Genomic DNA, 15,716 nt, shown 5'->3' with positions numbered 1-15,716 from the left:
GTAGCATTGGCGACGTGCTCGATGCCAAGACAAGGTCAGGATGCCTGTCCGAGCCGTGGTTGAAATTGGTGGTGAGTATAGGAGACCAAAGCTTGTCAACTGGACGGTAGAGTTTCGGGCGAAGGATACTACCCGCAGTCAACCGTGACGCGGAGGCTAAATATATTTGATGGATGGGGCGAATCCAACTCAAGGTTGACGCGACTCGGTCATTATCCGTCGTCGTTACTGGCGTGGAGTTTCTTTCGTCTTTGTTCCTGGCCCCACCAGCCTCGCCGACCTCCGTCCAAGGTCGGTGTTCGGTGTCTAAGCAATGTACTCGAGAATCGAAAGCTGAAGAGTTGCGACCAGATCAGGAGGTGTGTTTGTGTCTGAACCGAGTATTTGGGACGAAGACGAGAATCTATACATAGAATGCCTTGATGAGCTATTCCTGTTGTGGCCTAGAAGATTGCTTAGCTGCCCACCCCCACAATTCGGTGTTGCTCAACAACAAGTCAACCACAACTCGTGAATCATCCAACGTATATTCGTCCAGTATCTAGGATACACCACGACTGAAGCCATCATATACCTCTCCAGGTCCACTCCAGTCACCAGCCAGCGGGCGTCCCTTTGGGAGTCAGGTCAAAACTGGCTGAGTGGTGGAGTGGTTGAGGTCCACGAACAGCCTAATTGGTGAAGGCTTAGAGGTCCCGAGTTCGATTCGACAAAATTCCAGCATGTGCACCAAGAAATATAACCCCCATTCGCCACCGGGGGGGGGGGGGTGACCTCTTTTTACTTCGACCTAATAACGAGACTATTGATTTGTAGTATACGAGCTTGAAAGGGCCGGGCAATGGCATAACAATTTACGATTATTACCTACCCTGTTCACTATATACTCAATCCGTTGCCATACTCTAATCATTATCATTACTCTCACTCATCTACGCGCCCATGTCTCCAGGCCTCAGCTGGCTGGCCCGCTGCTTGGCGCGCTGCTGCTTCTTATTCTTCTTGATGTTCTTCCACTCCATAAACAAGGCGCAGATGAGCGTCGCGAGAGACAGCCCCATGCCGGCCAAAAAGATGCGCGTGCAGGCGTAGTTGTACGCCCGGACAACCACGTCCAGGAACTGCGCCGGCACAACGGTGTGTAGGTTGGTGGCGCCAGTGTTGACAATGGCCTGCGCAGACAGCCCCGGGATGCCCGAAAGCTCCGACACAAGCAGGTTGCTGAGGATGGACTGCCCGACGGAGACGAAGATGGCGGCTCCCAATTGCTGGGCAAAGAAGCTGATGGAGACGCCGGTCGACACGTCCTCTTTGGGGAGAACCGCCTGCACCGCAAGCCCGACGGTCTGCATGCCGAAGCCCAGGCCGAATCCGGTCAGGAACTGGTAGCCGATCCAGTGCCCGGAGCTGATGCCTGGTTGGAAGGTGCTCATCAGGCCCAGGCCTACGGACATGATGCACGGGCAGAGAATCATGGACGGCACGTAGTATCCAATCTTTTGCGTCGCGCCACCCGAGATGATGGAGGATACGACGATGCTGAGGACGAGAGGAATGGTGTAGATTCCCGAGTTGACGGGGTTGGCTCCCTGCACGGCTTGGACTGGGAGGTGTCAGCAGGTCTTCGTCAATATTGATCACATCACTTACACCAGATGGGCAGGTAGTACACGGCCAGCATCATGGAGCCGGCCAAGAACAGCATGAAGAAGGCGCCCGCCAGCATGGTTCTCTGCTTGATGATCCTGACGGGCACAGTGGCGGTCTTGGGCATAAAGACCTGAACAGCAGCGAAGGCCATGAAGGCGACCCCGAATACGACAAACAAGGCGATGATGCGGCCGTCGTTCCACGCATACTCTGAGCCACCCCACTCGAGCGCCAGGAGGAGAGACACCACGGAGGGGACGAAGAAGAAAGTTCCCAAGGGGTCGAGCCGCTTAAAGTGTTGAAACAGCGTGGCCGGTTCTCGAGGTTGCCGTCTGGGAGCCTTGAGCATGAAGAACAAGAAGACGAATGCCACGCCTCCGATTGGGAGGTTAATGTAGAAGCACCATCTGCGTCTCGTTAATTCTGCACATATAAATGCTTGTGAAGCCCATACCTCCATGTGACGTTGCTCGTGAAGCCACCGCCAACCAAGGGCCCAATGACAGACGCCAGACCGAACACCATGCCAAAGATGCCCTGGAACATGGGTCTCTTATGCAGCGGGATCATGGGAATCATGACCATCATCGCTCCCGTGAAGATACCAGCCGAACCAACACCGGCAATGGCTCTGCCCGCAATGAGCACCGGCGAGCTCGGCGCAACACCGCAGATGAGCGAGCCGATTTCAAAGATGAGAATGCTTCCAAGGAATGCTCTACCGTCGTGTTAGCATGCTTTTCAAATTAGTGACCGTCAAACTCACCCCCTCAGACTGTAAAACTTGTAGATTCTGCCAAACACCAATTGCGAGGCCGCAGTCGTGAGCATGTACGCCGAACCGTACCAGCCAATGTCGCCAAGACTTTGAAACTCATCAGTGATTCGAGGAATGGCCGTGGCAATGATTGTGCGGTCCAGGGCAACGAGGAACATTGCCACAAAGTTGGACAAAATGACGAGCCAAAAGGTAATGGTCTTTGGCTTGAAGTTTTCCTCGGCTTCATCGAAAACGGGCGGGGGCCCCGTTGGTGATCCCCCCTCAATATCGGCCTTTTCATCGACATCGTCGTCGACGTCTGGCTGCTTGGATACATCATTTTGGCTCTCCTTTGCTGATATCGCCGAGGACTGGACCCTTGCCTTTTCTGTCGGTCTCTCGCTCTCAATCTCGGGCTCGATGGGCTTTTCCTCGGAGGACTTCTTCTCCTGCCGCTCGTCGCTCTCTCTCGGAGTCAAGGTCCGCGTGGAGCTGTTGGACGTCTCCACCTCACGGGTCTTCTCTGAGGCAGTATCGCCCTCGACGGGCCTCGCAGCTGCGTCCGCCATGTTGAAGCTGTCGTGGGAATTGGACAGCAGGCTGACGTTGTGTGAACGAATTCGAGTGAAGCCACGAAATGTAAACAAAAGAATGCAGCACACACAAATCTTTTTGGGCTTGGCAGCAGGAAAATATTGATTAATGGAACGGGCGAGGGAGCTAGAGGTTCGTCCGGACTCTCGAGCGCACGGTCAGATCTCAAGTTACAGATCACGTTCGGACCACGAGCTCGTCTGGCGGGAGAGACACTAGGACGGGGTCATGGAACTAAGAGGCGAGGATCGCTATATATGGCGAGCCTGGCTATCGCCGCCATCCTGCTCTGCCTGCTTATCTTGGACGCGGTGGTCGGTAGCATAGTGTGACGGGCAGAGGGCGCGACGCGAAGCCACGCAAGGCCATCATAGCCCGCATAGAAATGTCTCACAGAAAGAAAGTCATGACGAGATCCAGAAGCTGACTTGTCAAGGCCGATGGGGATGTCCAGAGAAGGATGCTTTGCCCAGCTCTCGCCCTTGTCTTTTGGTGGTGTACGGACATGGCGTTGCAGTTGCTCGGGCACCGGAGGTCGATGTTGTGTCCGGGCAAAGGATGGTGCTTGCCCTGTTCCGGAATAGCGCCGGGTGCTCGGGTATCTCGCAGCAATCTCCGGCTTACCTAAGACTCTTCACCAGGCATTCCGGCTGAGGGAGCTTGGGCCACTTTCAACCCCTTGCAGGCGCGGGCCACGGGGAGACCAGCGCCGATGGGTCCCTCTTCGGTCCCGGGCGGGTAACGTAGCTGACCGCAGTCCCCGCTCCCTCTGATATTCATCTTACAACCATTCATTTTCCTTTGTGGTCTCAACACGAGAAGGCACGAGAGGCCCAAGTTAAGCAAAGAGCCTCAATTCTTAGCACCGGACTGACCAAGTCGACAGTCATGTTGTTCGTCTCATAGGCTGGGCGTCCCCGTATGTGACTTTTGCATACTCTCTGTCATACCACCTCGATTGCTTTGTACGAATTGTGATCCGCATCGTCTCTTGCCTGCTCGTTCCTGGCCATCTACACTGCCCGCATACAGGATACGGCACTTCAACCTATCCCGGGACCGTCTTGTACACCATCACGTCGATAGCGTCTCGGTCAATAATACAGCTTCCTCCTCCGACCCTGGCAAGAACCTGGCGGCAGCATCTGGAAGTGCTTCTTCATTGGATAGTACTCTTTAGACTCACATGCTGCACCCCATCAACGTTTCGCCTGCAAACGTCACCCCTCGGATCCGAGTTGGGAACAAGCCAGCCGACGAACCACGTCTGCAAGGTGGCTGATTGTCGCGTCGTTGTTGCATCCCAAGAGAGAGGCATCCACATAATACTGAACCATGTCGTCGGGAGAAGCCCAGCTCCCACCCCCGCCGAGGGCAGTTCCTCCACCCGCACCCGAACCCGACCCCATGGCAGCGATGAAGCTTACCAGGGGACCTCGTGTGTGCTGTGCCAGCAACGAAAAGTCCGCTGCGACAAGAACAAGCCGTGTGCCAACTGCGTCAAGGCCCGGGTAGAGTGTCGAGTAATACCACCACAACCGCCCAGAAGGCGCAAGAAGCGTCTTCAGGAACGCGATCTCGTCGACCGCCTCAAAAAGTACGAATTCCTCTTGGCGGAGAATGGGGTCAAGTTCGATCCCATTGCCGGCGAGCTCAAGGCCGGCGATAGGAACTCGACACACCTTGACGATGACCACATGCTCGACGAGGATGCCGACCTCGCAAACGACTTTGAGGGGCTAAAGACCTCGCCAGAGGGGAGCACATCCCCTTCCGTGGCAGGGAGCCGGAGATCACAATCCGATAAGTGCGTTGGCTCACTCCATTATTTGATCGTCAGCTAACTCAATCCCAACTAGACCATTTAGCAAATGGTTTCCCTTTCACAAAGAGGTGTGTTGCCTTACCCTGCTTTGCCATCCGCACATCTGACTTGGACCAGTTTCGAGCCAGCGAGGAGCTGTTACGAGACTCGTCAGAAGACGAGGTTGACGGCTCAACCATACACCACGCCTTTGACAAGATGTACGATAACCAGGACGGCTTTCCATTCATCGTGGGAAGTCGAAATGCCTCCGTGACGCATCTTCACCCATCACCTATCCAGATCTTTCAACTTTGGCAAATCTACATTAACAACGTCAACCCCCTCCTCAAAATAACACACGTGCCAACGGTACAGGGCCTCATCATCGAGGCCAGCGCCAACCTCGAAAAGATCCCAAAGAGCGTCGAGACGCTCATGTTTGCCATTTACCTCATGGCAATCACATCCATGGAAGACGTTGAGGTGGCAAAGATGTTCAACGAGCCAAAACCTACCGTCTTGTCGAGGTTCCACACCGCGCTTCAGCAAGCTTTGGTCAACGCGGGCTTCATGCGGACCAGTGACACAATGGTCCTTCAGGCCTACATGCTCTACTTGGTAAGTCATCATACATCATTCGAGGAAGCACGCTAACAAGCTAGATCGCCGTTCGCATGTTTGTCGACCCGCGGCAAATATTCTGTCTCGTCGGTATCGCCGTGAGGATAGCCCAACGGATGGGCCTCCACCGCGACGCCGCCGCGTTCGGCCTGTCACCGTACGAAGTCGAGCAACGCCGGCGGCTGTGGTGGACGATTGTAGGCTACGACCGCCGGATAGGAGAGATGACGGGGTCGACCGTGACGGCCCTGTCCACCGCCGCCGACTGCAAGCTACCCCTCAACATCAACGACACAGACCTCCACGTCAACGGCAAGGACGCGCCGACCCCGCACCAGGGCGTGACGGAGATGCTCTTCGTCCTCATCCGGACAGAGCTGGCCATGGCCATCAGCAGCGACACCTTGCGCGACGGCCAGCGCCACGGCGACAAGGACAAGGACGCTGGTGGCGGCAGCACCACCGGCACCGGCCCCCAAGCCCCGCCGCGTCCCATCTCAACGGTGCGCATGGCCGGCCAGGACCAGGTCTACACCCTCGACGGCTTCTTCGCGCACATTGAAGGCACATACCTCAAGTGGTGCGACCCCAAGATCCCACTACACTTCTTCACCCTCACCATGACGCGCCAATCGCTCTGCAAGATGCGCGTCATCTCCTTCCTCGTGCGCATGGGCAACGGCGAGGCGACGACGCTGGCGGAGCACGAGCGCGACACGCTCTTCCTCGAGGCCATCCAGATGATTGAGTACGACAACGTCGTCCAGGCCGCCGACAGCCTGCAGGGGTACAAGTGGTACACGTACCTCCACTTCCCGTTCCCCGCCTACATGTTTTTGGTGACGGAGCTGCGGCACAGGTTGACGGGCACCATGGTCGAGCGCGCGTGGGATGCCATTGCCGAGAACCACGAGCGGAGGGGTCTGATGAGCACGCTGCATAGTCCCATGCACATTGCGTTCGGGAACTTGTTCATCAAGGCGTGGGACGCGCACGCGGCTGGGCAGGAGCAGATTGGGAAGAAGCCGGTGCAGGAGCCCATGTGGATCACGAGGCTTCGGCAGCGGGCGGAGAAGATGGGGAAGAAGCAGCACGGAGGCGGAGGTGGAGGCTTACGCCGGCCCGGGCCGGAGATGGGCATGGGCGGTCCCGGCGTCGGCGTTCCAGCGGCCGGCGCCGTCTCGCAGCAGATGGGTGGCGTGGGTAGGGCGGCGCCGGTGAACAACGCCCAACTCCCTATGCAGCAGATCCCGCAAAACATGATGATGACGCCGCCGTCCGTGACGGCGGGCACGCCGGTGATGAACCCGCCTCCCTCGGAGGCCGACGTCATCGATATGGACTGGAGCTACCTGATGCAAGGATACGACATGGACACGTACGGGGCCTTTGGAGGAGGCTTCGGGGGGTTCCCCATGGGCGGGAACGGCATGGTTGGCGGCGGACCCGGCATGATGGGCAACCCGGACGGTAACAACATGTTTGGAAATTAGGGGTCTATCTAAGTATCTGGGGTCTTTCTAACTGGACCTTAAACCATCTTTATTACGATGTAATGAATTCAAACGTGCCAGCGGATAGCACTTGTACTTTTTCAGCACCCATTCGTCTTTCCAACCCACGCATCGTCCGTGACCACCTTTTGCGTAGAGTTGCACGCCGGCACCGTGAGCGTGCGGTTCCTCTCCTCATAGAGGAAGCCGCAGCTCTGTTTCCGCACGTAGACGTAGCTGACGTTGGATCCGCCGGGGAGCTCGACGTCGACGCTCCAGAGCGGACGCTCGGCGGTGTACCCGGACGCCGACATGGGCTGTCCGTTGTCGACGTTCCACGCGCCGAGCTCGGCAATGTTGCCGAGGAGAGAGAAGCCCTCACCGTAGTAGGTGGTGGCGTTGACGAGGAAGGTTACCGGCACGGTGCAGGAACCCGTGACGTCGGGCGCGCCGGCAGCGGTAGCGGGAACGTAGACGCCGGTCGTGGTGGAGGCGGCGCAGGTAGAGGGAACCTCTGACGAGGTCTCGGGCACCCAGCTGGGCGGGTACTGGCCGGCGCGGCGCTCGGCCATGGTGATGAAGGCGGCGTAGGACCAAGTAAGGTCGCGGGCCGAGGTCGGGGATCCGGTGGTCTTGTTGAACTGCTCGGCGAGGGCGCCGTCGGCGGGGGTGTACTTTTGCGCGACCGCGATAAAGGAGTCGGCGTAGGCGTTGACAGCCTTGACGATGCCGGCGTATTCGAGGGTGCAGTTGCTGTTCTTCTGGTAGGTCGTCTCCCTGGCGGTCGGGTAGAGTTCCTTGAAGAAGGGGAGGGAGGTCGCGTCGACCTTGATCTGGCCGTGGGCGTTCCACTGCGCCACTGCGTCGTAAAGAAATTCGGCGGCGCCGAGGGTGATGAGGTACCTGGCTAGTTAGCTTGACCGTCGTGACACTTTGAAAGCACAACTCACCAAGGGTTGCCGTTATAGTACGTGTCCTCGATGTACCGGCCGAGAGCAACACCTTGCCCCTGCGCGATGCCCTCGTTGACGGGGTACAGCGTGCCGTTGCGGAAGGAGTCGACCCAGACCTTGAAGTTGCTCAGGGCCTTGCTGTGGCACGGCTGGATCGAAGGGTCCTCGCAGCTCGCTGCCACGTCAAAGACGGCAATCGAGCCGAGCATGACGTTAGCGTCCTTGCCGGAGCGCTGCGTCTGCGTGTTGACATTAGCGACGTAGTAGCCGTCCGCTGCGTTCCAGTACGTCTGGAGGAAGCAGAGGACGTCTGGGGCCAGCTCACATCCCGTGCACTTGACGGCGAGCGACTCGGCGAGCGCGGCTCCCTCGACGAGGGCGCGGTACTGGTTCTGGGTTGTGAAGAAGCTGGAGCCGTTGACCTCCTCCCACAGGTCGAAGCCGGTTGAGTTCCTGATATTGTGAGCTGCCTGTAGAGCCATGGAACATGAGTCTACTTACCAGTACTGGGCGGTGTATGATAGATCGTTGGAGATGATGGGCCAGATGACATCCTTGGCCTTGGCCTGTTGTCCGTTGTCGACGAGCCAGCGGGAGTAGGTGATGAGCGTGATGGCCCTCAACGCCGGACCGTCTCTCTGCGGGCGACCCCATTCGCCGTTGAAGCGCGAGCCGTCGACCAGGTACTTTGCTTCGCCGAGGCCCCGGCCGGACGGGAGGAACGATCCGGAAGGGTTGCTGACGGTCTGCAGAACGGCCTGGGACTTGTAATAGTCCTCAATGTGGACCTGGAGCTCGTCGTGTCCGAGGATGAACTCGTCGACAATCATCTTCATGGTCAGGGCGGCATCGCGAGTCCACGTGAAGAAGTCTGGCAAAGTCAGGAAGAGAACGACACGTTTGAGTGAATGAACTTACAGTCGGGGTCGGCCTTGGACGGGCTGGCAACGACGATGCCGGCACTTGCGCCTGCAACTGAGGCACCGTCAGGTCCGATGTTGCTCAGAACACCATTGAGCGCAATAGTTCTTTGACTGGAGATGAAGTCGTCGAGATCTGCGGCGGCAACGCGTGCAACGTTGGCAGCGAGCCCAACGGCACAGAATAGTGTTTTTGTTAGACTCATGGTGATCGTGCCTTTACTTCCTCAGTCGTTGAAGTGTTCGGTGAAGGTGCCGGACTAGAGCATTTCAGGTCGACGATGGGAAGGATACTCTTATATCCCAAAATAGCCCCCGAGACATAGTCGTATAGCAAAGTGCGGGCCTAGCTGGGCAGTGGGCACAGAACAACAATAGTAGCTCTCGAAGCTTGTTACTGGCATCATCGTGCTGCAGACCCCTGCGTGTTCATCCCAAATCGAACGCGGACAGGGATGGGGTCTCTTGGGTAGCATTGAGATAGGGGATCGTCGTGGATCCGTCATTTCGTTCTAGAAGTCTAATACCCTAGGTTGCTTTGGCAGAGTTTCTCAAACAAATGCGAGCAAAAGTCAATTCGATGACTTCGATGAGGGTTACTAGTTAGCTTTCGAATTTACTTACTGCCTTATTGCTGTGAAGTGAGTTATGATTTTATAAAGTGTGAAATACGAAGGGAAGAACAACGTTGCGGGCCGATTATCGTGCAGCGCGCGGACTGTCGGGCTCGGTTAGACTGGTCGACCATTCCATGGGGAAATAAGTCCACTCCCCAGGTCTAGCTGCGTTGGGATGCCACACGATGGCAATAGTGCGGGGGGCGACCAACCTCATCAACCTCCTCTAACTATTGGTGTCTCTGTAACTGGGTCACATTCACAACCTCATCACCAGACTTTCGAGACGGCTTCCAGGTGATCCGTTTGACTGAACACATTGTGTGCGCGAATGATGGAGGACCACACGGTAATTGATCAGCCCTCCTGAACTCACCCTGCATGACTCGGAGGGCCGGAGTTCGCGGACACTCGCTTTCGGGATTTCCCTTCACACACAATCAACGCCCTCCGATCACTAGGGCGTCTTCATCTCCTGTGCGTCTTGGCCTGGTTAACTCGGCCATGTCCGCACACGCAATTCAACGAAGAAAGTCTGTATTGTCAATCTGCCTCTGCCATATATGCCAATCTATAAGCCAATTAGTTGGCTCACCACTGTACGCAGAGTTTCCGCTCCCTGGATCCCCTTCAACCGTCGGACGTCGACACGCCTCTAGTCCGAGTCTTGAGCTGACTAGTCGAGCTTCTGAACTCTCACCCAGAGGTCGGACTGGATGAATATGCCGGCCGAGAATGAACTCCACGACTTGGCGGGGTCAATCAGGGCAAAGTCAAACCGGCGAATGAGCTATACGCGGCATTAGACTCTTACTTTGAACATTAGGAAGGTCTCGCCGCAACTTACCTCCACAAAGACCTTGTTCAACTCCATGAGAGCGACCGTCTTGCCGAGACACTGCCACTTTCCGTACTTGAAGACGAGTTCCCACTGCGCTGTCATCGCCTTCAGCTCGTCCTCGCCGGCCTCGAGCCACCGTTCCGGCCGAAACACGTCAGCGTCCGGGCCGTACACTGCCTTGGAGCGAAGCACGCCAAATGCCGTCCAGCCAATGTCGGTGCCTTTGGGGATGCTCATGCCGTGCATGAAGTCGCCGCCCGCGGGCACCGTCGTCGACATGAGACCGGTGACGGGAGGGAACACCCGCAAACCTTCTTTGATGACTGCCTGCAGGTACTGAAGGCCGCCCGCCTCGCGGTTGGTCACGGGGGATGAGATTGTGCCCGCGTTGGCCGCCTCCCGCACCTCCTTGGCGAGGTTTGAGTAGCATGAGGGGGACGTCATCAGATAGAGCATGGTCGTTCGAATGGCGGTCGCCGTGGTGTCGGACCCGGCCATGATCTGGACCAATGTCTCGCCTTCGGCCTCCTCTCGACTTAGCCCGTGTGCGAGGAACGATCCAAGCATGTCTCGCCGCTTGGCTGTCTTGTCCGACGTCAGCCTCTCCGCCACGACCTTTTTGGCAACACTAACAATGTCAGTTACTTACGGACAGAGTGATCAGGGCTACCCACGCGATGAACTTGCCGAACCCTACGCGGTCGTGCTCCGACGGCATGGCTTGGCGGAATAGGGGCGACTGTAGCAGCTTGGCCAGTTGCGGGAATACAGAGAGCGTCATCATGGCAGGCATACTTTGCTCGGTCATCTTGATGTACTGATGAACATCGGCATCTTGCGCGACGTAACCGAAGTGATAGCCAAATGCAAGGGAAGTGATGATATCCAGCGTGAGGTATTGAACCTTTTGGCAAAGGTCCATCGGGCGAAAGACACCGGTGGTAGAGACATATCGCTCCTCGATGAGTCTGATAAAGGCCTGTATCTGACCGTCGATGGCGGTCTCGAGGCCTTCATTCTCCTTACCCGAGTACTGGGAGCAATGTGAGTATGGGGGAATGCAGGTGTCAGTGCAAACTTACGCCAATGGCCATCTTGGCGCGCAGCTCGTTGTGCTCGTGATCATCTCTCATGGAGATGAGGTTGTCCCTCGTAGGGTCGAAGCGAACAGCCTCGTAGAAGGCGCCCTTGCGGTATGGCGAGCGAACCGCCCACATGCGACGAAGGATTTCCGAGTCATTGGTTACCAAGTCGTTGGGTCCGATGCGGACGACCGGGCCTAAAGAAAAGTTCCCTGTCAGCAGCCTGTCGGAACAAACAGGCCGTTTGTCCTTGATGTTGCCTGGCTGGGCGGCATGTGTATCTGAGACCCATTTCGGCCCCCGGAACAAACCACTCAGCTGGGCGAGCTGATGGTGTTTCTGGGATGAGAGGATTGAACTCACCATAGTCATCACAGGCTCGCTTGAGAGCGAGATGCATCTGCCCACCCAGTGTGTTACGTAGCATCCACCACTTGCTCAAGGCGGCACCTGGTGGTCCGGGGATGTGTCTGAGACGGTTCCATGAACGGTAGCTCAAGGATCCCAGATATATGAAAAGGGCCGCAAGGAACAGCAGAAGCAGGTTCCAGATGTGGCCCGAGAGCTCCTGGATGGCCGCCATGATGTCTCGGGTTGTTGAAGGTGACGGGACAGTTTCGAGGGTTGGGTTGGATAGGGAAGTAGGTGAGTTTGTGAGATGAGTGGAGAGTGAGAAAATGATGATGAAAGTGAGTCTGAGGAGTAAACTTGAGGAGGGAAGGAAAGTTTGGCCGGGCAGTTGACACTCGGCGACCTCTACGGAGGGCAACAGCGTAGAAGTATGCGTAGACGGCAGCCGGCGGGCGACGAGAGCGCCTTCTTCCTTTGTCTGATTCAGTGTACACCACCCACAGACCACAGGGAAAGAGCTTTCGCAACAATGGGATGGAAAGAGCAAGCAAAACGCAGCAAGCAGCAAGCAACTTGTAAAGGGAAGCTGTGGAATTGGCAGCCGGGGTGAAGAAAGACACCGCACCTCCGTCCATTCTCTGACTTCATCACCCATTGATTATGCAAGAGAGGCTAATGTAAGGTATCCCGAGCACCTCCTTCGGATAGAATGGATCATGGCTTCCCTCATTCGCCAATATCACCACGTCTCGTGGCGCCAAACCCAACCCTCCACCCCAGTGTCTCTGCCTCTCTTCCCACCCGCTCCGTCCGTCGGTCATCTTCCTCTTCTTCAATCTTTCTGGCAAGAGAAATAGAAATATGAGCCGTCATATGCAGCGTCCCGTTCTACCCGCATGACATCGGATTCCGGCCAGAGGCTACTATATGACAGGCATCTCGGTGAAGCAGACCGATGACATCCTGACAACCTCGCCCAAGTATGCGGAAAGGGCTGTTTTATCATAAACCCATTTCTTCATGTCGACTCGTCCATTTGAATCGTCATTAAACTGTGATAAGTACTATGCCACCCAGGCCTACGGTAGATGAGCAGCAATACTTAAGCTAAATCCCATCCTGCAGCTCTTATCCGACACCCACGTATACGGGTGGTCACAGTCGATGTGAGATTCCCCATGGGCCGTTATCCTGATTGCTACCCGTGGTGCCCCTCCCGAGCCGGATTGCAGCCACTCTAGTTTGGTTACACCGGTGCCCAAAGACAGCAATCAGTCCCGGGGACACCCTCGTGGTGGTGGTGATCGATTCATCTTCTATTTCCCTGGCTCTCCACGACGCACATCGCCAGCATCGAGCTAGCAACTTGGACAGCTGACGGCGGCAAAAAAAAAAATCGGCCGTATTTGCCTGTCCACCCGATATTCTGCATGATTGCATGCAGGCATCCGGCCCTCGGCGAGACGGCCGATGACACGATGCCTCGCTTCCTGGCTCTCAAAACGCCGCAACGTCGGCCACAACCACGTCTGCTTCTTCCTGTGCAAGGTATCATGTCCTGACTGGGCACTGACAGCTCGCCCGGGGGACGGCCCAAGCAGACAAACTCCAGCTGTGGCTGACGCATGCATACGATTTGTGTAAGGCACCGTTCACGCCAACACACACAGTGTTGTTACTGACGCTACTGTATGTTTGTGCCCATGATGACCAAAGCCATCTGCGGATGGCGCCAAGCAAGGTGTTGGATGAAGCTTTGCTGTTGGAACAAAGTGCTGCAGCCGTTTGCTCTGAGGGCTGGCGAGGCTCACGAGATGGAATTCAACTAGCCTCGCGCATCGTTTTCTGCTGACCGTGATGCGCTGCGTGCTTCGTTGGGCCGGCTGGGACTTATCGACAACACGCCGCCTTTGGTGACACGGAGCCGAAGGCTCGAATGACAACGAAGCCGCTTGTTTGTGTCGCCTCGTCAAAATTACCCCATCTGAACGATCCCCCTCGCTGGCACGGGTGTCATCCGTTACCCCTTTCAAAAGGCGTTTGGCAGCGGCAGGGGAATATCAAACTGATACACCTTGCTAGTCTTCCATCTCTGATGGGATGGTTCCTATTTCTCGAAATTTCTCCTTGTTTACTAGAACTGCGAATCAACATTCGACGACAAATCAGCGACATGACCGAAAGAGCGCCTGATGCGATGCATCAGATAGATATTGTTTTTCCGCATGGGACAAACGTTGACCTGGAACCAGATGAGGTCAGCACCCGGAAAAGGGGTCTGTGAGTGTTGGGATTTCGCGGGCATCTTACTAAGGTCTTTCCCAGGATATTGACGACGCCGAGATGCAAAGCCTTGGAGGGAGTGATGTGGACTCCGCACTGGGAGAAGTAGGTTATCCGGGGCGCGCACAAGAAAGACAACGCTTAAATAGACGGTAGTCAGAAGCATGGCCATCCTCGACCGCATCACTCCGATCGAGCATCGTACGGGCACGCGAGGAGAATGGACGAATCTATCACGGTTACAAGGACGGGAAATATGTCTTGCCCACTGATCAGGTATGTATGTGCATGGCAGATGAGGCGCCCTAACTAACTCGTTGTTGTGTATAGGAAGAACTCGATCGGCAAGGTAGGCCTCTCCCCCCACATAGCTTGGCAAACCTCTGACTGCTCGCAGCTTTTCAATATCAGCTCTGTCAGTTGACCTTTGAAAACAGGCTCAACTTTGCCCCTGTACACCATCCCCATCGAGTCCTAGACGTCGGTTGCGGCATAGGGCTGTGGGCAATAGACTTTGGCGAGTAGCCTCTCTTCAATACGACCCGAACACACCTGCTGATTCCACACAGGCGAGGCACACCCTGAAGCCGAAGTTGTCGGCGTAGACCTCTCTCCCGTTCAGCCTGGCTTGTGAGTTTGTAAGAAGAATACATGTCTGACCAGATCTGATCGTTTTAGCACACCGCCAAACGTCCATTACGAAATCGACGACCTCGAGGAGGAGTGGAGCTTTTCTAGAAAGTTTGACTATGTTCACTGTATGATGATGACGGGCGCTTTTAGGGATTGGCAAAACTTCCACCAACAAGCCTTTGAGTATGTCATTGTCCCCCACAGGCGTTATCAACTAACGTGGGCTCGAGCAACCTGAACTCGGGGGGATGGTTCGAGATCCAGGATATCGACTTCCCCATGAGGTGTGACGATGGAACAATCCCGCCAGACTGCGACCTCGGCCGGTGGAACGAGCTCATGATGGAGGCCGGCCAAAGGTCGGGCTTCCTCCTGGATACCTGCGGCAGGGCGGCCGAGACGATGACCAGCGTCGGGTTCGTCGATATTGTGCGTATCCAGTTCAAGTGGCCAATCAACCAGTGGCCGCGCGACGTCAAGCACAAGACCCTAGGCGTCTGGACAGAGGCCAACTTCAGCGTCGGGCTCGAGTCCATGACGTTGGCCCTCTTCACCCGCTTCATGGGTTGGAGGAAAGAGGAGGTCTGGGACTTTAGCGCGAATGTCATTGCGGAGTGGCGTGATGTACGTAGGCATGGGTATTTTGACGTGTATGTAACTTATGGAAGAAAACCGTAAACGACTCGGGGGCAAATACGTAAACGGATCTAGGGCCGGAGTGTTTCTCGCTTGAATGAAAGATGGGTGTTGGCCGCGTTCCAACGATGTTTGCCATCAACTGGCGCCAAGCCAGCCTTGCGAGCGTATGGGTCGCTTGCTTTCCCCGTCCACTGCCGGCCACTTGACGATGAGAGGCGGGTGGTGGCCCTGGGTTGACTAGGAAACGTGCCGACACGAATGCTGTCAGACGTGCGCGTGCCCGCACTCCCAGCAAGTCGAATCACACCGTACAATGCATGCCGTGTCACCAACGTCAACCCACCGGCCAAAGGGTACGAACAAGCGTACCGGAACGCCAGAGCCTCGCCGTCGCCTGTCGCGGCTGCATGGCTTGCTCAGGCGGGCCTTTGGGGCGGTATTGTCTGGCTGGCTGACTGACCGGCTACCGTCA

At 56.3% G+C, this 15,716-nt stretch overlaps 5 protein-coding genes across 5 annotated transcripts; 2 read left to right on the top strand and 3 right to left on the bottom strand.

Annotated features, from left to right (window-relative positions):
* Nucleotides 1-932: 932 nt before the first annotated feature.
* BDZ83DRAFT_572437 (major facilitator superfamily transporter) lies at nucleotides 933-2,979 on the bottom strand (the record flags this gene model as incomplete). Its single annotated transcript, XM_060504506.1, has 4 exons — nucleotides 933-1,603; nucleotides 1,651-2,057; nucleotides 2,105-2,368; nucleotides 2,417-2,979. The coding sequence occupies 4 exons, from the start codon at nucleotides 2,977-2,979 to the stop codon at nucleotides 933-935; spliced, it is 1,905 nt and encodes a 634-aa protein (XP_060367490.1).
* Nucleotides 2,980-4,339: 1,360 nt separating this feature from the next.
* BDZ83DRAFT_770792 (fungal-specific transcription factor domain-containing protein) lies at nucleotides 4,340-6,976 on the top strand (the record flags this gene model as incomplete). The annotated part of the gene is given in 5 exon segments (XM_060515352.1): nucleotides 4,340-4,444; nucleotides 4,459-4,811; nucleotides 4,864-4,897; nucleotides 4,947-5,429; nucleotides 5,474-6,976. 5 exon segments carry the CDS (start codon nucleotides 4,340-4,342, stop codon nucleotides 6,923-6,925), a joined length of 2,427 nt encoding a protein of 808 aa, XP_060367489.1. The 3' UTR covers nucleotides 6,926-6,976.
* A 50-nt stretch (nucleotides 6,977-7,026) lies between these two features.
* On the bottom strand, nucleotides 7,027-9,004 carry BDZ83DRAFT_572449 (Six-hairpin glycosidase-like protein; the record flags this gene model as incomplete). Its single annotated transcript, XM_060504508.1, has 4 exons — nucleotides 7,027-7,828; nucleotides 7,876-8,331; nucleotides 8,380-8,749; nucleotides 8,797-9,004. 4 exons carry the CDS (start codon nucleotides 9,002-9,004, stop codon nucleotides 7,027-7,029), a joined length of 1,836 nt encoding a protein of 611 aa, XP_060367488.1.
* A 1,087-nt stretch (nucleotides 9,005-10,091) lies between these two features.
* Nucleotides 10,092-11,921, bottom strand: BDZ83DRAFT_717742 (cytochrome P450; the record flags this gene model as incomplete). Its single annotated transcript, XM_060511982.1, has 5 exons — nucleotides 10,092-10,205; nucleotides 10,263-10,884; nucleotides 10,931-11,289; nucleotides 11,339-11,535; nucleotides 11,702-11,921. The coding sequence occupies 5 exons, from the start codon at nucleotides 11,919-11,921 to the stop codon at nucleotides 10,092-10,094; spliced, it is 1,512 nt and encodes a 503-aa protein (XP_060367487.1).
* A 1,965-nt stretch (nucleotides 11,922-13,886) lies between these two features.
* BDZ83DRAFT_770774 (methyltransferase) lies at nucleotides 13,887-15,594 on the top strand (the record flags this gene model as incomplete). Its single annotated transcript, XM_060515351.1, has 8 exons — nucleotides 13,887-13,946; nucleotides 14,015-14,077; nucleotides 14,129-14,248; nucleotides 14,303-14,321; nucleotides 14,370-14,489; nucleotides 14,542-14,602; nucleotides 14,651-14,788; nucleotides 14,836-15,594. The coding sequence occupies 8 exons, from the start codon at nucleotides 13,887-13,889 to the stop codon at nucleotides 15,281-15,283; spliced, it is 1,029 nt and encodes a 342-aa protein (XP_060367486.1). The 3' UTR covers nucleotides 15,284-15,594.
* Between the last annotated feature and the right edge of the window lie 122 nt (nucleotides 15,595-15,716).

The sequence above is a fragment of the Colletotrichum acutatum genome, assembly GCF_030867785.1.
Source record: "Colletotrichum acutatum strain CBS 112980 chromosome Unknown BDZ83scaffold_24, whole genome shotgun sequence".
Lineage (NCBI taxonomy): Eukaryota > Fungi > Ascomycota > Sordariomycetes > Glomerellales > Glomerellaceae > Colletotrichum > Colletotrichum acutatum.
The sequence above is the reverse complement of the archived record's forward strand: the minus strand, read 5'-3'. Positions and strand labels throughout refer to the sequence as shown.